General features: G+C 31.7%; 1 protein-coding gene across 2 annotated transcripts in view; it reads left to right on the forward strand.

Moving 5' to 3' along the window:
• LOC139500766 (uncharacterized) overlaps positions 1-23394 on the forward strand; it is a 57841-nt gene that overhangs the window by 18234 nt on the left and 16213 nt on the right. Inside the window, exons 7-8 of one of the 2 annotated variants that reach the window (XM_071289603.1) lie at positions 18370-18441; positions 19912-19983. In XM_071289603.1, the coding sequence (XP_071145704.1) occupies positions 18370-18441; positions 19912-19983 (144 nt within the window). The remainder of the gene's footprint in view (positions 1-18369; positions 18442-19911; positions 19984-23394) is intronic. The other variant, XM_071289604.1, reaches the window with a different exon arrangement.

The following is a 23394-nucleotide window of genomic DNA, read 5'->3' on the forward strand; positions in this document are numbered from 1 at the left end:
CTCAGTAATCAGGGTAGATTTGTTTATTCAGCTCGATGAAATTAATAACAAAGGTAAGATAAATTATAAAATTTCCCGAATTTAGAGTTTGCAATGTATGTTTAAAATAAGTGTTTACAAAAAGTTTACATTTGTAACGTAACCTAAAGCTAGGGTCACACTGCCGATCAGACCAACTCGATCAACCCCGATCAAGATAGATTAAGCGATCGGGAAACTGGTCTGAATCAATCGACAAAAATGTTCGGGGTGGTCTACCTTGATTGTCATCGATCTGATTTTCTACCCCGAGAGTTATTGATATGTCAAAAATATTCGAGTAAGGATCGAGAAGCCAGTCACTCGAGAAGAGATCGAGAATTCGTCGAGTAGAGGTCGAATTGATCGAGAGAGGATCGTGCGGAGATCGAGTTTAGTCGGAATACCAATATTTCACTGATCAGATCATCTCGAACTTTGCTCGACTAATATTCGATCATTTCCCGGAAAGACACATTTTTTTTTGATATCTTGATATATATGTAAAGAGTTTCAGAAAAAGTATCAGTCCTGGGAATTGAACCTCTATTTTAGGCCAAATTTGGGGAATATATGTGTACATACCCGATCAATGCCCGACTATCCCTACAACCCCTTTACGATGAGGTCGATCTGGTCTGGTCGAGATCAGGCTCAGATCGAGTATCGTTGATTTCGTCTAGCTAGTCGAGTGAAGATCGTGTAGAAATCGCGAATAGTCGGAATTATCGAATATGTATACAATTAGTGGTCGGATAGGGGTCGTGATGGAGTCGTTCAGGAGTCGTGAGTGGTCAAATTAGGGTCGCGTACAGCCAGATAGCAGTAGTGTAGAAGTCGTAAACAGGCCCAATCAATAATGTGGTTACGCTTGGTCGTGGAATTTTGACAATCGCGACCATCGAGTTGATCTAATCGGCAGTGTGAAACTAGCTATAGAGAGATACATGTAATTATGTTTGATACTATATATAGACGCAACTGTCGAGATGACCCCCGAAAACCTCAGATTGCCATATAAGCGATATAGACATAAATAAAGATATAAATATATAGCAGACTCGTCTTTTTTTTTTCGAGGTTTGTTTAATTTCATGTTAAAGATGATAAAATATATGTTAATCATCGTTTTTACCTGTAAAAGAATTATTTTTCTGGATCGAATTAATTAATTAAGTGATCTGTCATTGTTTAACTTTCAATGTTGACATTATTTTCCTTTAAATATTTGAACTCGCACAATGAATGCGGTATCCATTTCTACCCATGGGATTAAATTAAAGTTTACATGAATACGGATTCATGAGGTCGAATTATTAATTGAAAGTGAATCATTCATCATCATTGTTTCTAAGATTATTTAGACCAAATCGAGTCCTAAAAACGACATATAATTTCCATTAATTATTGAACAAAATAAATGTTATATTATATTTTTCATATGTATCGTAGCTAGAGCTCCTTTAAGAGTAGAAGATAAATGGAAACATTGTTGTTTGACATACACGGTCATCTCAGTACCACACTTTATGACAAACGAGACGATTCTAATTTTGAAATTATCAGTTTCCCACACCTAAGTTGCAACAAACCAATTTCGCCTGCAAATGAGATATACATTTTCCACTTATTCAAGAGCATGTAGCTCCTACTCAGGCTTTGTAAAACGTCACCAGTGATTGAGCCGAAAGTTAATAAAGTTTATATGTCAAAGAGGGTCTCGTCATTTTCTTAAAGAGTTCATCGGGTGGTACCTAGACGTAGTTGATAAATATCCCGTATCAACTTCAAAATAAATACACGATGGTCTTGAAGTAAAGATTCAGGTAACTGCCGTTGTTTATCATCTTAATTACGTGTTATACATTCTGTTATCTTTCTTTATGAATATTTCTTATATCTGTTTTTATAGATATCCATTTGAGGACGCTCGGTACTTGTACATCCCGTCATTGTGTTATTATTGTATGATAATTCTATTGTTCTTGACTTTTATTTTTCATTTTTACCGTTTGGTGTTTCTTTGTTACATATGACGTTGGTCTGTACATCCCATTATTGTGCTATTGCAAAACATTTCTGTATTTTCGTCTTTCATTTTTGCTAATGCGCTTTGTCTATATGCCTTTTCGTATTTCTTTGATACAGGTTTATCAAGCTTTTAAACTATGATTAATCCAGAAATTTCTACATAAGAGAATGCCTGTGTCAAGAATATGATATTTTGTATCCATTTGTTTGTTCGTTTGATTTTTCCAATTGATTAGGGACTTTCCTTTTTGAATCTTCCTCGGAGTTCAGTATTTATTGTGATTTTGATTTTTAGCATGAACATTTCAACGACAGACTAAGGCTTGAATAAATCGTTGACATTAAATTGAAAACTTGAGAAAGATACTCTAGTCTCACTTACTCACATATTTTAAAATATTAAAATGATAAAAATGTCGTCCCTGATGCAGTGACCAATTAGTTTTTGAAATAAAACATCACGTCAAAACAAGAACATAGTTATAAAATAAAATAAAAAAAACCCATTATCTTTGTACACTGCTCAATGAAAAAGTAGAATTTACTTTTAGTTAGGTTTTTCCATATTTCCGTGGCAAGATCTATTGCTTTTGCTCTGATTAGGAGTTTCAGGATGTTGAGTTTGGTCTTGCCCGAAGTGTTCCGGAGACTGCATATATTCCCCATATGCATTTGATATAGGTGATATGCATTATTAACTAGTAAACCATCTGTGAAACAGACCTAGAGTCGTTTGATTTGAGGTCCTTAGTCACACAAAAAATATAGTTCTAGGTCAAAGGTTAAGGTTGTACTCATAATTTTGTTATATTTTCACTTCTGTCAGAAACCATATAATATATCGACAACACGTTTTAGTTGAATGAGTACGCTTACATTAAAGGGTTTATCCCCCTTATATTTTTTAAATCACGCAAATGGTCATGAACCATATATAATAAAGACCAGTGTCATTTGGTTTGAGGTCCTTTGTGTAAGACCTCCAAATTGAGCTCAAGGTCATAGGTAAATTTGAAGTTTCATATGTTGATCTTTGCTTTTACTTCATATGAATAAATGATAAAAATTGTGGGACGTATCGCCTAAGGTTGCAAATATATGACTTTGAAAAGGCCAACTGGAAGTGGCTTTGTGTAAACCTGAAGTAGCTTGTTTTGTTCTTTTTAATGTAAAAGTATAAAGAACCGTATAATTTGGAATCAATGTCAACAGAACTATCAAGAAAGAGCGGGAATTATTATTTTCAACTATAGTCGCCGTCAGCTGAAATTCGTAGCGGTTATCGGTAAAAATAATCTAAACTATCAATCGCGTTCACTCGAGATATAGTTTTTCACATTCCATTCATAAATCGCATAAAGAAAAAACCACTACTGACCTACCTTTTAAGTGATCGCACTGTAATAATCCTGACCTTCACTTTTCATAGACGATTTTGAATGGTGGAATCAGCCATTGTTTTTACCGGAAGTGTTTCCGTGGAGTTCAATTTCATAAAATTTGCATAAAGCGCGGGAAACCTTATCACATCAATGAAAGGAACATTTCAGGAAACTGCGTACAGTGACGAATGTCATATGTAAACAAATGATCCTCATAGAAACGAAGATGGCGGAATTACAATGGAAAATATTCTGGAAAATGTGAAGGTCAGGATTATTACAGTGCGATCACTTAAAAGGTAGGTCAGTAGTGGTTTTTCTAAATGCGATTTTTGAATGGAATGTAAAAAACTATATCTCGAGTAAACGCATTTGATAGTTTAGATAATTTTTACCGATAACCGCTACGAATTTCAGCTGACGGCGACTATAATAGGAGAAAAAGAGGTAATATCGAAATAAAAAAAGAACTTAATTACAGAAATCGCTCGAATTTTACAATGAGCGTCACTGATGAGTCTTATGTAGACGAAACGCGCGTCTGGCGTACTAAATTATAATCCTGGTACCTAGGATAACTATTTACAAAAGATTTGTTAAAGTACAGCTTATTTAAAAATTATAAAACAAAATATAGGTCCCCGATGAATTAAAAAAATATCTTTCAATGTGTGTGCCAAAAAATGGCATTTTTGCACCAAAGGGAGATAATTTGGAGCTTTTTCAATGATATCTACAGTTTAAAAGTCATATGGAGCCGACACGAATTAATTTTGTTGAAATTTTTTTTGTTCCATATGATAAACTAACAACTACTGAAGGTAATAAATGAAAATGTTTATTAACAATAAATATTTAAATGTTTTCTGAAATTTTTATATCCTCTAACCTCCTTAAACTTGATTTTATTATTTTACAAATCAAATATGTGATATTGATATCTGAACAAATGGTTTTTAGATATTAGAAGATATGGTATGAGTGCCAAAGGGACAATTTTCCATCCAAGTAACAATTTAAAAAAGTAACTCGTTAAAGGTCAAGGTACGGCCTTCAACACGGAGCTTAGCTCACACAGAACAGCAAGCTATAAAGGGCCCCAAAAATTACTTGTGTAAAACCATTCAAATGGGAAAACTAATTAACAGTTTTCATTTTTTGTGTGTATATATATATTTTTTTTTATCTATTCAAAACACATTTAAATCTGAATAGCTATACATTCATTAAAACCTATGGTCCTATATCATATCAGTATTTATGTGGTTTCTGAAGGTTAAACACATCAAAAAATAAAAACATTCCAATAGTAAAGACACCAGGAGATGTTCATCCTTAGTATGTGCTTATTTTTTTTAATAGATCAGTTAACTCGAACGTGACCCATTAGACTACAATTTAAACAATTTTTTTTTATTTAAATCTTATCCGACACTTCAAATAAGTACTTCTTGACAATCTAAGCAAATATCTAATAACCTGTTCAAAGACATACAAAATTTAGTCCTGGTATCTACGATGAGTTTATTTACAACCACTGGGTCGATGCCACTGCTGGTGGATATTTATTTCCCCGAGGGTATCACCAGCCCAGTAGTCAGCACTTTTTGTGGTGACATAAATTAGCACTGATATGGTTACATTTATAAATTAACTGTTTACAAAATTTCAAATTTCTGAAATATTAAGGCTTTTCTACCTCAGGCATAGATTACCTTACCTGGATTTGGCAAAACTTTTAGGAATTTTGGTCCTCAATGCTCTTCAACTTCGTACTTTATTTGGTCTTTTTTACTTTTTTGGAATCGAGCGTCACTGATGAGTCTTTTGTAGACGAAACGCGCGTCTGGCGTATATACAAAATTTAGTCCTGGTATCTATGATGAGTTTATTTACAACCACTGGGTCGATGCCACTGCTGGTGGAGATTTATTTCCCCGGGGGTATCACCAGCCCAGTAGTCAGCACTTTTTGTGCTGACATGAATTATCATTGATGTGGTTACATTTATAAATTAACTGTTTACAAAATTTAGAATTTCTGAAATACTAAGGCTTTTCTACCTCAGGCATAGATTACCTTACCTGGATTTGGCAAAACTTTTAGGAACTTTGGTCGTCAATGCTCTTCAACTTCGTAATTTATTTGGCCTTTTTTACTTTTTTGGAATCGAGCGTCACTGATGAGTCTTTTGTAGACGAAACGCGCGTCTGGTGTATATACAAAATTTAGTCCTGATATCTAGGTTGTATTTCTGTAAATATTGACAATGCAATTTCCCATAGGAACTCCTTTTACGGCTAAAACTGTACAACTTTTACTATGAAGTTTTGAAAAAAATCTTATCCTAGAATTGAAAGTTCATATGCACCACAATTTTTTTCAAAGGTCAAAATATAGGGCTGTGCGGCATATTTTTAACGTTTATATGCCCTGAAAATCTCAGAGTTTAAACTTACACTAATTTTCTTAACTACCCCTACCTCGAATGAAAGGTTACCACAGATTTCAATGTAAACAATATGCACGTGTTTATTTACTGATAACATTCCCAAGTTCTGTCTCTGCGATATGGAACACAGAGAGCATAACTGGGAACCAGTATGTAAACAAAATTAATTTTCTATGAATATTCAATTACTCCCCAAAAGAGGCGTGTTTTGAGAAACAGCTGTATTTACAAAGTGCAACCTATACAGACATTTATTCAAATAGAAAACTCTCTAAAATCAGTTTTTCTCACATTAATACTCATTTATCAGAATTAAAGTCATAAAGAAATCACTGTGTATACGCTAAGGTTTTCTTTACTTTACATTTTATACCCCCTCCCCTGATTCAATTTTTTTTTTATTTGAAAACAAGACTTTAATTATTGCCAGCTTACCCTATTTGCATATTTTCTGATAAAAAAAATGCCTAGAACCTGTTAAAAACTGTTTTGATAACATATTGAAAGCATATCAGAATATCATAAATGTAATGTTTAGCATTCAATCATTACAACATTCAAGATTATATAAAGTATCCAATCCAGCCTCTATCTCCAGTCCACATCTTACTGTATGCCTATTTGTCAATTAAAGAACACATTTTCTGCCTCAAATGGTCAATTTAGAATTCTTGTCACAACAGTATCATCTGTAACCATATATCTGACACAATTTAGCTACTATATATACTAGAAGTGTTCAAACAAAGCCATATTTGCAATAGTTGTATGTATGCAGATACCAGTCTGAGATATAAATTCACTTAAAATGTTGTAGAGATGACTGCTAACATCTGATTTTTGCATAACTTCCAAGCATAGTTATTGTTTTCTATATCAAGAACTTTAAAATCATAAAATCATAGCATTTACAAGTTAAATTATTTGTTTTATGACCCAGGGGGTAGGCAATTTTCTATGATTTTTGCCCCTGGGGCCTCAAATTTCCTAAATCATTCTGCTGTTTCTAGCAATTTGGAATATTTAGTACATATTAAGGATAGAACACACTATTGTAAGTTTTCTTGAGATATTTTTGTTTTTCTAGCTTGTATTTATTATGCCGTGGTGACAAAAAAGCAGATTTAGGTGTTGCGGCTTACTTTTGGGTTATCGAAAGGACACAAATACCCCATAAATAATATTCAGGAAGGATCTATGAGTTTCAAAGACTGCGAAGAGTAAATATAAGCACTTCTTAACAATTTAACTTACAAATATGCAAATATTATGATTTAATTTTGTATCCAGGACTTTAAGTAAACTATGCATACTGTAAACTGTGAATTTATGCTGAGTCATCATATTTAAGGCCCAGGATTCTATCAATCTTCATTAAATATTTATAAAACTTCTTATTTGAGTTAATTTCTTTAAAATCTGTGAAATAAAGCAAATTTGGTTAAATTCTCAATGTTCCCCTTTTTCACCCTATATAGGTTGCATTTCTGTAAATATTGACAATGCAATTTCCCATAGGAACTCCTTTTACGGCTAAAACTGTACCACTTTTACTATGAAGTTTTGAAAAAAATCTTATCCTAGAATTGAAAGTTCATATGCACCACAATTTTTTTCAAAGGTCAAAATATAGGGCTGTGCGGCATATTTTTAACGTTTATATGCCCTGAACTTCTCAGAGTTTAAACTTACACTACTTTCTTAACTACCCCTACCTCGAATGAAAGGTTACCACAGATTTCAATGTAAACAATATGCACGTGTTTATTTACTGGTAACATTCCCAAGTTCTGTCTCTGCGATATGGAACACAGAGAGCATAACTGGGAACCAGTATGTAAACAAAATTAATTTTCTATGAATATTCAATTACTCCCCAAAAGAGGCGTGTTTTGAGAAACAGCTGTATTTACACAAAGTGCAACCTCTATGATGAGTTTATTTCCTAGGAAATACTTTAATAAATATATAGTTAAAAGTAATTAAAATTATTTTTAATGCTATAACATCAAATTATTCACTAAAGGACTTATTGAAACTTCCTTGGAGACAGTCAACTTTAATATGGATTGTTCATTCTGCTTGAATACTTCAATTACTTATTTTTTATAACATTTCTATGAAATTCTTATTCAGAAGACAAAGTTGTCCATTACTGGTATTTATCTTCCTAAAATCCTCTTGTGTATCCTATTCAACTGTTTGTAGGCAGATGAGATAAATATTTTATAATTTATTGGTTCACACTAAATTCTATCTTGATGCGGCTTGGTTTGGATTTGTCGAATAAATTTTGCAAAAATGACAATGATACATACATTAAACTGATGAAAAGATTATTTCTTCATCATATGAATACCACGTTCAACCCTTCTCATTAAGGGTTTAGTATCATACCATCATAAAATATATGAGACAAACCCGTATCATGCCAAGAAATGGTTTTAAAATCAATGTGTTTATTTCCGATGCAAAAAAACATATAAAAAGTAAAGTCACAAAAATACTGAACTCCGAGGCAAATTCAATCGAAAGTCCCTAATGACTTGAAAAAATCATCAAATGACAAAACACATCCAACGAATACACAGCAACTGTCCTATTCCTGACATGGTACAGGCATTTTCAAATGTAAAAATGGTTAATCAATATTAAAGCCAAAATATGCCATTTTTAATGACCTGACAACAGTAACGTAAATATATTCCTTCTTAATAAGTCTTTTTAAAGGTTTTGTTAGCTAAAGAGATTAATGCTAATGTGTTTGTGCTTTGTAAAGAATATTACCATAAAACATTGGATGTTGAATACCTGAACGTATAATATGTCTGCATGTTGGTTTATATTGACGAGTAATTTCCATGTACCGATGATAAAATCTAGAAAACGTTTTGACTAGTTAGTCGTATCGAAAACCCTGGTGTAATAATTTTTCAGTAAGACATAGATTTCTTTCGCTTGAATCTAATACGTTGTTACATACACGAGCGAATCGTACAAGAAGAGATATATAAACACCAAAAGATCATGACAAGGGAACGTCACTATCTAAAAATGGATAATTAACAATAGGATATAAAAAATCATCTCTTTTATCATATATTTTTATATTAAGATTCCCGTTCAGGAAATAGATCTAGGAAAGGACAGTATTCGTCGTTAGTATTAGCTTCTTTTAAAGTTTGTATGACAGATCAATGTCTCGTTTTAGAACATGTTCGCGGTGAGTCACACACACATTAAATACTTGATCTGATCATGTTATAAGAGTTCATGTGAATTCGTCCGTTTTTGTTTGTTACCTTAATTTGTAACCGATTTAAGGAGATTTCTAAAACTAAATGCATTAATTTCATATAAAACTTCAAATTAGAAAAAAAAATGTTTTATATAGTTGAATGGCTGAGTTTTAGTTTTTAGAAATCTACGTAAACTTTTTTGTAAATAAAAATCAATTATAATATCAAATTAGTATCTCAATTGTTTGTAAAACAATTGAAAGGTCTTTCCTGTAAAAGTGATGTTTTCGTAATGTACTTTGTACGACCTTTCGTTTGATATACAACAAGCATACCTTCTGAAACTTTTCACTTTTTACACTTAATGACCTCATCAGCCTACATTTTTGAGATCGGAAGTATGATATATGTAACACAGGATAGATGAGGTTTCATTTGATATGCGACAACGCCATGTTCTAGAAAGTTTGATTTTTGCACTTAATAATCCCATCCAACTAATTTTTGGAGGTCGGGAATTTGATATTTCAAATGTACACATCATGACCTTTCATTTGATATACAACAACCCAATCGTAAAATTTTTTTTTTTGCACTCAATGACCCCATCCAAACAATTTTTGGGGGAGTCAATTTGAAATTTGAAATGTACGCTTTATGTTCTTTCATTTGATATGCGACAACCTTACCATCTGAGAAATTTGAATTTTTGCATTATATGACCCCACCCTTCCCCCTGGGATGAAAAAGAGGTTTAAAATTTTCATTTTTAAGCAGAGTTTATTGAGACCTTCAATTTGATATATCAGTTGACTCCATTTGACAAAGTTTCAAAAATGATGCAATATCAACGATATAAATAGAAGTTATGAAACTTACAAAGTCAATGCAAAATATGAAAATTTCTAAATTTTTTTTTTGTTTTTTTTCCATGGAATGTTTTTGGTATTTGGTCAAACATATACCTATGTGAACCTCTTTAATTTCTTAAACATTTTAAGTGGTAAGCTGTTGTTGATTCAGAAATACATGCCGCCGCTCGCAAAATTTCAAACTGCATTATCTCTAAAACGACAATAGATATCTCAAATCTGTTAAATGGTAAGTGATCTACAGTGAAAGGACAACACTATAGAAAAAGAATTGGGACAATTTCAAAGTTCACCAAGGTCACAATTAATCATCAAATATATGATGCAATACCAAACTTGAGAACCGGAAGTCGAAGAGACATGGGACTATCACCTTTCAACTCAGGACCACTTGACCTTTCAAATATCACAAGGTCAAGGTCATAGTACAATGTGAAGGTCAAGGTGAAATTTCATCAAGACCTGACATTGACCTCAAATTGAAGGTCTTGAATTACTGATCATCTTTGCAGTTTATAGTAGGTTGATATATGTTAACTTTAAAAAGATATACACAAAATACTATACTTTTAAGAATCATCCCGTTGTAACTTTTGAACAGACGGTCGGACATTTTTGGGCTTATCATATAAAATGTAGAGCTCGTCGAGGGGAAAATTTTATACGCTGTATGTAGGCAGCAAAGTCTTATCGTTTTCCTAATATGTAAGCTTGAAATTGCAGCGTAATTTTTTTTTGCACTCTGTGACCTTTGACCTTGGGTGCATATTGAAGGTCACATGCATTTAAGATTATTGTTGAAGGTCCCAAGTCTCTACGACTTACGGTTCTCGAAATAGATTTTTTCTAAAATTGTGTACAATTTTTCAAGGGGATTAACTCCTTATAAGGGTTAATAACAAAATGATTGTATATGTTCATTAACATTGCCATCTGTTCCTGTACACGTTGCCGTTTTCAAATCGATTCTATCTCTAATACTTTTTGAGAAAAATGCAAAGAAAGAAATTGTTTCAAGGGAATGTAACTCTCATAGGGGACGATAAAATCCTATTCAGCCTCATATGGTAATACATCATGATGAGATGTACCTATTGTTTGAATAAGGTCATGATATCTTCAGAAACAATGAGGAGGGGCTTTGTTGAAAAAAATCAATAAAAGGGAGATAACTTCTGAAGGGGATGAGGAAATCCTTAACAATGTCATCTGGTAATACTTCATGATGAGGTCTATCGATGGTCAATATAAGAAAAAAAAAACATTAGAAAAACAATAAGGTCTTTCCTCACGTAGAGGAAAGACCTTAAATATTCATAAATGTATTGCTATTGATTAGTCTACCCATACACTAATTCAATGTCACAATCTGGTAAATAAACTCATCATAGATACAGGAAAACAAAGTTCGGAAAGACAGTTAGCTTGCGACAAACACGCCCTGAATGAAATATCATATGTAGATAATACGCTATATATTGATAATAAATGTAAATAGAAACAGTGGTTCAATAAGTTCGATAACGTTATAATAAAAAGAAACTCGTTTCATATGACTTTTAACTACACGATTTTGTAAATCCTTAGAGCTGCAGCAGGAAGATTGTTATCATTGTGCATTTGCATATAACGTAGGCAAACAGTATGACCAAGCTAAATGTGCTTGTAATGGAAGCTAAAATATCTCAAAATAGTTTCAATATTTCAAAAATATATTGTTAAACGTGTCCACCTTTTTAGCTTAGTCACACTTGTACTGAAACTTATTGTTACTCCTCTTCTGACTAAGTTGTTTTTGTACTCCTGTACTGACTGTTTTGTTGATAATGCAAAAAGTGAAATTACAAAAATACTGACCTCCGAGGAATATTCATAACGGAAACTCCACAAACTAACGGCAAAATCAAAAGCTCAAACACACTACATGTGTCAATTGTAATATTCATGACTTGGAACCGGCATTTTCTTATGTGTAGAAAATGGTTGATTAAACATAGTTATATCTACATGTAGATAGGACCGTGTTCACATTGACCAAAACTCGGTGTTGTGTTAGAGAAATTTACACGTAAACAAAACACAATTACGTTCCAATTGATAAAACTCAAGGTTTACATGTAGTGTAAATGCAGTCGATAGTCACTGTAGGCCTTCTGTAGGTTAAGTGTACACATGTACAAAACTAGGCATTTAGAACATTATTTTTACCATGTATATTTAAGAAAGAAACGATTTTTGAATAAAATTGAAATATTTGTCTAAACTTTGTTATAAAGACAATTTTACGTAGCTTTATTAACCCATTATCAAGACTCAAAGCATCATCATTGCTTTTCACATAATTCATTTAAAAAGGTCTTCCCGAATCGGTTGGACGAACATAGAAATATTTTCCACTGACCTTTACTCAAAGAACGATTCACTTATACATCCACCACTAATAAAAAGTGTGTGGTTAACACTTAGAAATTAAAAAAAACATTACCACCCCCCTTTGCCAAATGCTCCTTAGAGAAGAAATACCATTTGAAACAAACAGAAAAGATAAAAATGTTGTGATCCTTTACATCTTCATCCTTTTTTCTTCGTCTGTCAGCATGTCTGGTATTTTTTTTTCGTGTGAACGTTTTTATTCAGGTTTTTTAAAATGCTAGCAATCAAAATTTTTTCCCAATATTTTATAACACTATAATTTATGGCGAAACTGGATTTAGAATATTTTTTTATCATCTGCATGACCTGAATATTTTGTTTTATCAAATTGGGAATCAGAATATTTTCCAAGAAAAAATCCATTCCTCTCCCTTTTAAAGTCAAATGGTCGTTTCCTTACTTCTAGAAAAGTTGTCTGAAAAATTTGCATTCGGTTCTACGTAATAAACATTTAAATGACATATAGTTTACAAGTGTGAACAATCTTATGTACAGGTAATTAAACAAGGTGTATAGATGTGAACAAATTTAATGTGAAACCAGTGTACACGTTAAACGTATTGTAAACCTGTTTACTGTACATGGCGTTTGGTGTGAACACGACCTAAACCTCTCAGTTTAGTAGAATCGTAGAATCAAAGTCAATAATATTGACATCGATGTGTGAACAAAACAAACAGCCATTTAAAGGTAAAAATATCAAAAATATGTCCACAGCAGTCAACCTTGTATTATAATTATATCTCTATAAATACAAACAAATAGGTAACAAAGATTCACAAAAAGGCATATAGGCAAAGCACATTTATTTAGCAAAAATGACAAACAAGAATACAAAAATGTATAATAGCACAATAACACGATGACGAGATGTATAAGTACAGAGCCATGTCATATATGCATCAAAGAAACACAAAAAGACTTGAAGGCAAAGCACATTAGCAAAAATGAAAGATAGGAATTCAAAAATTAATATCACCAAAAAACAGACTAAACAGCAAAAGCAATATTCATAAAGACAAATGACAGAATGTTATAATACGTTTTTAAGATGATAAACAACGTCATTACTATATTATATTATACTTAGATCATCGTATATTATTTGTGAAGTTGATAGGGAATATTTATTAACAAGGTCTTGGTAGGAGCCGATGAAATCTTTTGGAAAAAAAGACGAAACGTTTAGCATACTCCTGGTTCATCAATTTCTGCTCAGACACTGGGGACGTTTTACAAAGTCTGAGTAGCAGCTGCATGCTCTTGAATACCGAATAAGTTGGGAAAAGTTTATCCCATATGCAAGTTATCATATCACTTTTAAAGCTTGCCAGGTGTAACACATTCGTGTAGAATTTTGAAAACCATCTGGATTCACATTGTATTGGTAAATGCATTACGATGTCGCTCTCGTCGTGCCAGTTCTTTTTTTATTTTTTATATATATATAAACAGCCATAAACATTATAAAGGAGTTGGTGAGTATAATATTCACTCCTGATTCTCTCATTTTTCAAAATTGCAAACAAAAGAGAAAAACAATTATAATAGATATAAGAAGATGTGGTATCAGTGCCAATGAGACAACTCTCCATCCAAGTCACAATTTGTAAAAGTAAACCATTATAGGTCAAAGTACTGTTTTTAACACGGAGCCTTGGCTCACTCCAAACAACAAACTATTAAGGGCTCCAAAATTACTAGTGTAAAACCATTCAAACGGTAAAAATCAACGGTCTAATCTATATAAATAACGAGAAACAAGAAACACTGATGAACCACATTAACAAACGACACTTATTGAACATCAGATTTCTGACTGAGGACAGGTGCAAATAAATGCATCTGGTTAAAACGTTTTAATAGGTACCAACCTACACCTTTAGCTGAAACAATAGTGTTACTTCAAAACAATAGAAAGACACAACTATCATTTCAAATGGCTTTACTCAATCAAAACGAACGAATATATTTGATGATTGATTCAATATAAATGCAAATTAAATAGAAGAAGGCGTGAATAAATAAAGGCAACAGTAGCTTTTCGCTGTGTGATGAAAAACAATAATAAAAAAAACAATAACCTTACAAAAGGCCGCCATAAACAATCATATACTATACTCAACCGACCCCGTGATATAAGATGCTGACATTCTATAGAATATAAGAATATGTTATCAGTTGATGTATATATAGATGTACAAAGTGAAGATTCACGATGACAGCACGAAATCGCGATTCATGTACATGTTACACGAAAATAAATATCCATACATTAGGGTCAAATATAACAAAGGAGATGTGGTATGATTGCTAATGAAACAACTCTTCACAAGATACCAAGCTGTTTACCAAAGGGCTTTCGTTCGTACTCTTTATGTCACACATATTTATGTATGTATGGTATCAGGAACAATTGCTCTATCAAATATTTTATCACAATGTTTCAAGTTTAAATACATTGTCCATACTTTCCCAAACGGTTCATGGCTTGACCTTTGTTGTCGTATCAAGATGCGCCGAGTGCAGCATTTTATTTAACTTACCTTGAAGGTTGGTAAATTTGTAAATGTCTGTCTGTCTGTCTGTCTATAAATATATGTATGAAATGTATGTATGTATGTATGTATGTATGTATGTATGTATGTATGTATGTATGTATGTATGTATGTATGTATGTATGTATGTATGTATGTATGTATGTATGTATGTATGTATGTATGTATGTATGTATGTATGTATGTATGTATGTATGTATGTATGTATGTATGTATGTATGTATGTATGTATGTATGTATGTATGTATGTATGTATGTATGTATGTATGTATGCATGTATGCATGTATGTATGTAGTATGTAGTATGTATGTATGCATGTATGTATGTATGTATGTATGTATGTATGTATGTATGTATGTATGTATGTATGTATGTATGTATGTATGTATGTATGTATGTATGTATGTATGTATGTATGTATGTATGTATGTATAAAATTGAGAAAGGAAATGGGGAATGTGTCAAAGCGACAACAACCTTATCATAGAGCAGACAACAGCCGAAGGCCACCAATGGGTCTTCAATATAGCAAGAAACTCCCGTACGCGAGGCGTCCTTCAGCTGGCCCCTTAAAAAATATGTTTACTAGTATAGTGATAATGGACGTCATACTAAACTCCAAATCATACACAAGAAACTAAAATTTAAAATCATACAAGATTAACAAAGGCCAGAGGCTCCTGACTTGGGACAGGCGCAAAATTGCGGCGGGGTTAAACATGTTTATGAGATCTTAACCCTCATCTATACCTCTAGCCAATGTAGAAAAGTAAACGCATAACAATACGCACATTAAAATTCAATTCAAGAGAAGTCCGAGTCAGATGTCAGAGGATGAAATAAAAGAAAATAAACAAAATGACAATAATACATAAATAACAAAAAAGACTACTAGCAGTTAACTGACATGCCAGCTCCAGAACTCAATTAAACTGATTGAAAGATTATGTCTTCATCATATGAATATAAGGCACAATCCCTCCCGTTAGGGGTTTAGTATCATACTATCATAAAATATATAAGAAGAACATAACCCGTGTCATGCCAACAACTGTTTTTTTTAAATAAATGTGTTTAGTTCCGATGCAAAGACCCTATAAATGAATCAATATTAAAGCCAAAATATGCAATCTTTAATGACCTGACAACAGTATCGTAACTATATCCCTTCTTAATAAGTCTGTTTAAAGGTTTTGTAAGGTTTTGAGGTAAATACTGACATCTTTGTGCTTTGTAAAGAATATTACCATAAAAGATTGGATGTGAAATACCTGAACGTATAAGATGTCTGCATGTTGAGTTATATTTACGAATTATTTCCTTATACCGATGATAAAATGTAGTAAATGTTTTGACTAGTTTGTGAGATCGAAAACCCTGGTGTAATAATTTTTCAGTAATACATAAATTTCTCTCGTTAAAATCTAATAAGTTGTTACAAACACGAGCGAATCGTACAAGTTGAGATATATAAACACCATAAGATGGTGACAAGGGAACGTCACCATCTAAAAATGGATAATTAACGATAGGGAATGAAAAATCATCACTTTTATCATAAATTTTTGTATTAAACTTCCCGTTAATGTTATAGACATCAAGATCCAGGAAAGGGCAGTGGTCATTGTTAGTATTAGCTTTATTTAAAGTAAGTTCAATAGGATAAATTTCTTTAGTAAACATACTGAAGTCGTCATTATTAAGAGCCAATGTATCATCCAAATATTTAAAAGTATTGTTAAATTTTTGTATCAAATGTTGTTTCGATGGGTCTTTGCTAATTTTAGTCATAAATTATAACTCATAACAATACAAAAACAGGTCCGCAATAAGTGGTGCACAGTTAGTCCCCATTGGAATTCCAATAACTTGACGATATACGGAATCTCCAAAGCGAACAAAGATGTTATCAAGTAAAAATTCAAGCGCATATATAGTATCAAAGCATTGACATAGTTCTTTTGTTTGTTGCTACTAAAAAATGAACTAAAGAGTTTGAACATATGTACTCGCATTCTGACTTTTTAAATGCCTAGTTAATTAGGGATGTGATTTTTTTCTTAATGAGAATATGAGGCAAAGTGGTATATACATGTATGTATGTATGTATGTATGTATGTATGTATGTATGTATGTATGTATGTATGTATGTATGTATGTATGTATGTATGTATGTATGTATGTATGTATGTATGTATGTATGTATGTATGTATGTATGTATGTATGTATGTATGTATGTATGTATGTATGTATGTATGTTTGTATGTATGTATGTATGTATGTATGTATGTATGTATGTATGTATATATGTAATCTTTTTATTTTTCAAAAGGGAAAATGTCGATATCGGGTGAAGAAGAAAACTACATGCGTAAAAAGACAAATCCAGGAACTACTCCTAAAGGTAAGAACATTTTAAACTGAGGTATTCAATGCACACCTAGCTGTACATTATTCAGATAAAAGCACAGTAAGACAAAGAAATTTTACCTATGTCATGTGTTTTGAATCTTTATAAACTAATTATAGAAAGAAAGACAAAAAGGAAAGTTTATGAAGAGAGAATTGAAAATTAAATTTTACTTTCTTTGAGACTACACAAAAGTCACATAATAGATTTAATTAACTGACCTAATTACAATTGGTTCATTCATGCGATGACCTCCAACTATTATCAAGGAAAATAACCATTTTGTAAATATCAACTTTCATAATACTAATTAAAGTGACAGATCTATTTTAAAATTTTGTGTTTTCTAAGTCTTGGTGGTGATGACCTCATTTTGGAACAAACATCATATTGGTGCTATTTTTGAAGATAGATGCAGGATTGGGCCTTGTTTAAATGAAAAATGAAATTTTGAATTTCCCCCCGCAAATTTTGGACAAATTTTTCTATTCTTTGACCACATTCATTCACTGTCAGAAATAAATGCTAATCAAATATTTAATCCCAATCCAAATTCAGAAACGTTTCAAGCTTTAATACAGTGTCCATACTTTCCGAAACGGTTCATGCCGTGACCTCTGTGGTCGTATCAAGATGCGCCCAGTGCAGCATTTTATTGAAATTACCTTGAAGTTTGATATTTTTGTAATTTTGTTTTGTTTTATATGAGTTATTTCTTACTATTCACAGTTTGTGTGTATGTTTGTATTTATGTATGTATTTACTGATATTTTTTTTGTCAGAAACAAATGATCTATTGAATATTTTATCACAATATTTCAAGCTTAAATACATTGTCCATCCTTTCCCAAACGGTTCATGGCTTGACCTTTGTGGTCGTGTCAAGATGCGCTCAGTGCAGCTTTTTATTCAACTTACCTTGAAGGTTGGTAAATTAGTAAATACCTACTAATCTTTTTATTTTTTAAAAAGGGAAAATGTCGATGTCGGGTGAAGAAGAAAACTACATGCGTAAAAAGACAAATCCAGGAACTACTCCTAAAGGTAAGAAAATTTTAAACCGTACAATATGATGTGGTAGTCAATGCACAACTAGCTGTACGTTATTCAGATAAAATCACAGTTAGACAAAGAAAGTTTACCTATGTCATGTGTTAGCATCTTTATAAACTAATAATAGAAAGAAAGAAAAAAAATGGAAAGTTTATAAGAGAGAAATTGAAAATTAAATTTTACTTTCTTTGAGACTACACAAAAGTCATATAATAGATTTAATTAACTGACTTAATTACAATAAGTTCATTCATGCGATGACCTCCAACTATTATCAAGGAAAATAACCATTTTGTAAATATTAACTTTCATAATACTAATTAAAGTGAAAGATCTATCTTAAAATTTTGTGTTTTCTAAGTCTTGTTGGTGATGACCTCATTTTGGAATACATCATATTGGTGCTATTTTTGAAGAAAGATGCAGGATTGGGCCTTGTTTAAATGAAAAATGAAATTTTGAATTTTTTCCCGCGAATTTTGGACAAATTTTTCTTTTCTTTGACCACACTCATTCTCTGTCAGAAATAAATGCTAATCAAATATTTAATCCCAATCCAAATTCAGAAATGTTTAAAGCTTTAATACAGTGTCCATACTTTCCGAAATGGTTCATGGCTTGACCTCTGTGGTCGTATCAAGATGCGCCCAGTGCAGCATTTTATTGAAATTACCTTGAAGTTTGATGTTTTTGTAAATACTTTTTTGTCTATTATTTCTTGTGTTTTACATTAAAAGTTTTTATGTATATTTCTTTTATTAACCAATACGTGTAACAATGTACGAATGTGGTTTTTTTAAAATTTTGCAAGGCGTGTAACTGTTTACCAAAGCGTGTTTGTTCGTACTATTTATAAAAATAATGCCGTATAATAGATTTAATTGACTGACTTAATTACAATTAATTCATTCATTATCAAGAAAAAAATACATTTTTGATATCAACATTCATAATACTAATTTAAGTGACAGATTTATCATAAAATTTTGTGTTTCCTAAGTCTTGTTGGCCATGACCTTATTTTGTAGCAAACATCATATTAGTGCCATTTTTTGAAGATAGATGCAGGATTGGGCCTTGTTTAAATGGAAAATGATATTTTGAATTTTCCCCTTGATTTTTTTACAATTTTTTCTATTCTTTGACTACATTCGTTGTCTGTCAGAAATAAAGCCTAATCAAATATGTATGTATGTATGTATGTATGTATGTATGTATGTATGTATGTATGTATGTATGTATGTATGTATGTATGTATGTATGTATGTATGTATGTATGTATGTATATATATGTGTGTGTGTGTGTGTGTGTGTGTGTGTGTGTGTATGTGTGTGTGTGTGTGTGTGTGTGTATGTATGTATGTATGTATGTATGTATGTATGTATGTATGTATGTATGTATGTATGTATGTATGTATGTATGTATGTATGTATGTATGTAATCTTTTTATTTTTTAAAAGGGAAAATGTCGATATCGGGTGAAGAAGAAAACTACATGCGTAAAAAGACAAATCCAGGAACTACTCCTAAAGGTAAGAACATTTTAAACTGAGGTAGTCAATGCACACCTAGCTGTACATTATTCAGATAAAAGCACAGTAAGACAAAGAAATTTTACCTATGTCATGTGTTTTGAATCTTTATAAACTAATTATAGAAAGAAAGACAAAAAGGAAAGTTTATGAAGAGAGAATTGAAAATTAAATTTTACTTTCTTTGAGACTACACAAAAGTCACATAATAGATTTAATTAACTGACCTAATTACAATTGGTTCATTCATGCGATGACCTCCAACTATTATCAAGGAAAATAACCATTTTGTAAATATCAACTTTCATAATACTTATTAAAGTGACAGATCTATTTTAAAATTTTGTGTTTTCTAAGTCTTGGTGGTGATGACCTCATTTTGGAACAAACATCATATTGGTGCTATTTTTGAAGATAGATGCAGGATTGGGCCTTGTTTAAATGAAAAATGAAATTTTGAATTTCCCCCCGCAAATTTTGGACAAATTTTTCTATTCTTTGACCACATTCATTCACTGTCAGAAATAAATGCTAATCAAATATTTAATCCCAATCCAAGTTCAGAAACGTTTCAAGCTTTAATACAGTGTCCATACTTTCCGAAACGGTTCATGCCTTGACCTCTGTGGTCGTATCAAGATGCGCCCAGTGCAGCATTTTATTGAAATTACCTTGAAGTTTGATATTTTTGTAATTTTGTTTTGTTTTATATGAGTTATTTCTTACTATTCACAGTTTGTGTGTATGTTTATATTTATTTATGTATTTACTGATATTTTTTTTGTCAGAAACAAATGATCTATTGAATATTTTATCACAATATTTCAAGCTTAAATACATTGTCCATCCTTTCCCAAACGGTTCATGGCTTGACCTTTGTGGTCGTGTCAAGATGCGCTCAGTGCAGCTTTTTATTCAACTTACCTTGAAGGTTGGTAAATTAGTAAATACCTACTAATCTTTTTATTTTTTAAAAAGGGAAAATGTCGATGTCGGGTGAAGAAGAAAACTACATGCGTAAAAAGACAAATCCAGGAACTACTCCTAAAGGGTTCATTCTGGCTATTCCTACATTATGAATTTTATAGGTAAAATACTAAAATTTTATGTAGGAATAGCCAGAATGTTTATTTAAACAATGGGATTATGTAGGAAAATGTTGTAACAACACTAGACTAATTAATCAAGGTAAATCCAGGTAAATCTTGTGGAAAATAAAGAAAAAGAATAGTTTATATTACAATATTTTATTTAATAATTTCATAGCACATATTTTGTAAATAATATTAACAAAACAAAATGAATTCATTGGCATAATGTTATTTGCAAGAAATTGCAATTATTTAAGTGCACATATTAATTTATGCAAGTAAATAATACCAATTGAAACATAAATTAAATTTTAATGATTATTCTTTGAATCACAGCACTAAATTTGATTTATACCTAACAGAGCACCAAACATACACAAAATTGACATTAAGCATACACTCACACAGTGATGCATTGCACTGTCTTATAAATTGAATATACAAGAGACTACAAAGTCGTAATCGATGTACAGGACATAAAAAGCAACATGCATCTCCATACTCGACTGCAGTAAGCTCACAGTTTTGTAACCTTGTTTCAGTGTTTGCAGTCTGTAATCTATTGCCTTTTATTTTCTTTTTCTTGTAACACGTTTCCCACCGGCTCTGTACTGGATAAGTTTGAGAACATTGAAGGCTTCTTTTTGTCTCAACAACTTGGTCATGCATGCTGAAGATAATTTTGTGAGGTGCCTCAACTAACTTCTTTAGTTTACTATGTCAGCCGTCTAGATGGTTTGTTGTTCTATGACCTTCTGTTGCGTAGTTAGTTGTTTTCTACCCAGGAGTAGGTTTCAAAGTCTGTAAAAATAATGGTTAGGGTTGGTGTTGCTAATATCTGCATCATTGATGTCCCCCAGTGCGTTAAATCAAACATCTTCAACTGTATTGGGTGGTAAAAATGGTAGAACTGCAGCTCTTCGAACAAGTTGGTGAATGTCGCCCTTTTCACTGTATTCAGTCTTTAAACCATGCTTCTGTGCAATCCTCCAGATACACTGAGTGTTGTGGAAAAAGGACCCTTTTCTATTGATTCTTGGAAAGATTGAGGCGACTGTGAAAAAGCTATTTTGTAGTCGAGGAACATCGCGGCTATTTGTAGTAGAATGTTGAAGGAAATTTTAAACCAGTTCAAAGTTAATAGCTTGGCTTAATCTATTAGGCCAATTTGTATTAATAATAATTATGTACTGTTAGCGTTACTTTTGATAATATATTCATTTTAAAAAATCGTATTTTATTAAAAAAAAAAATGGCTTTTACTAATTTTTTATTTCTAGAAATTCTACAGTAATTGAGAAAAAAAAACACTTAATTTTAATATTTGATGCATGTTTGCAAACAAACAAATTCCATTTTTTACATATACAAATACTTTTTATTTAATTTTCACATTTAAATTTACCTTTGATCCAATTAGACATTCATGACTAAAACAATATATCTTTCAATAACAACATCTATTGTTCTTCCACTAATCCCCCATGTAGGAATAGCCAGAATAGTAAAATACAAAATGTAGGAATAGCCAGAAGACACCCTCCTAAAGATAAGAAAATTTTAAACCGTACAATATGATGTGGTAGTCAATGCACAACTAGCTGTACGTTATTCAGATAAAATCACAGTTAGGCAAAGAAAGTTTACCTATGTCATGTGTTAGCATCTTTATAAACTAATCATAGAAAGAAAGAAAAAAAGGAAAGTTTATAAGAGAGAAATTGAAAATTAAATTTTACTTTCTTTGAGACTACACAAAAGTCACATAATAGATTTAATTAACTGACTTAATTACAATTAGTTAATTCATGCGATGACCTCCAACTGTTATCAAGGAAAATAACCATTTTGTAAATATTAACTTTCATAATACTAATTAAAGTGAAAGATCTATCTTAAAATTTTGTGTTTTCTAAGTCTTGTTGGTGATGACCTCATTTTGGAATACATCATATTGGTGCTATTTTTGAAGAAAGATGCAGGATTGGGCCTTGTTTAAATGAAAAATGAAATTTTGAATTTTTCCCCGCGAATTTTGGACAAATTTTTCTATTCTTTGACCACACTCATTCTCTGTCAGAAATAAATGCTAATCAAAAATTTAATCCCAATCCAAATTCAGAAATGTTTAAAGCTTTAATACAGTGTCCATACTTTCCGAAATGGTTCATGGCTTGACCTCTGTGGTCGTATCAAGATGCGCCCAGTGCAGCATTTTATTGAAATTACCTTGAAGTTTGATGTTTTTGTAAATACTTTTTTGTCTATTATTTCTTGTGTTTTACATTAAAAGTTTTTATGTATATTTCTTTTATTAACC

This window comes from Mytilus edulis, chromosome 13 (genome assembly GCF_963676685.1).
Source record: "Mytilus edulis chromosome 13, xbMytEdul2.2, whole genome shotgun sequence".
NCBI lineage: Eukaryota > Metazoa > Mollusca > Bivalvia > Mytilida > Mytilidae > Mytilus > Mytilus edulis.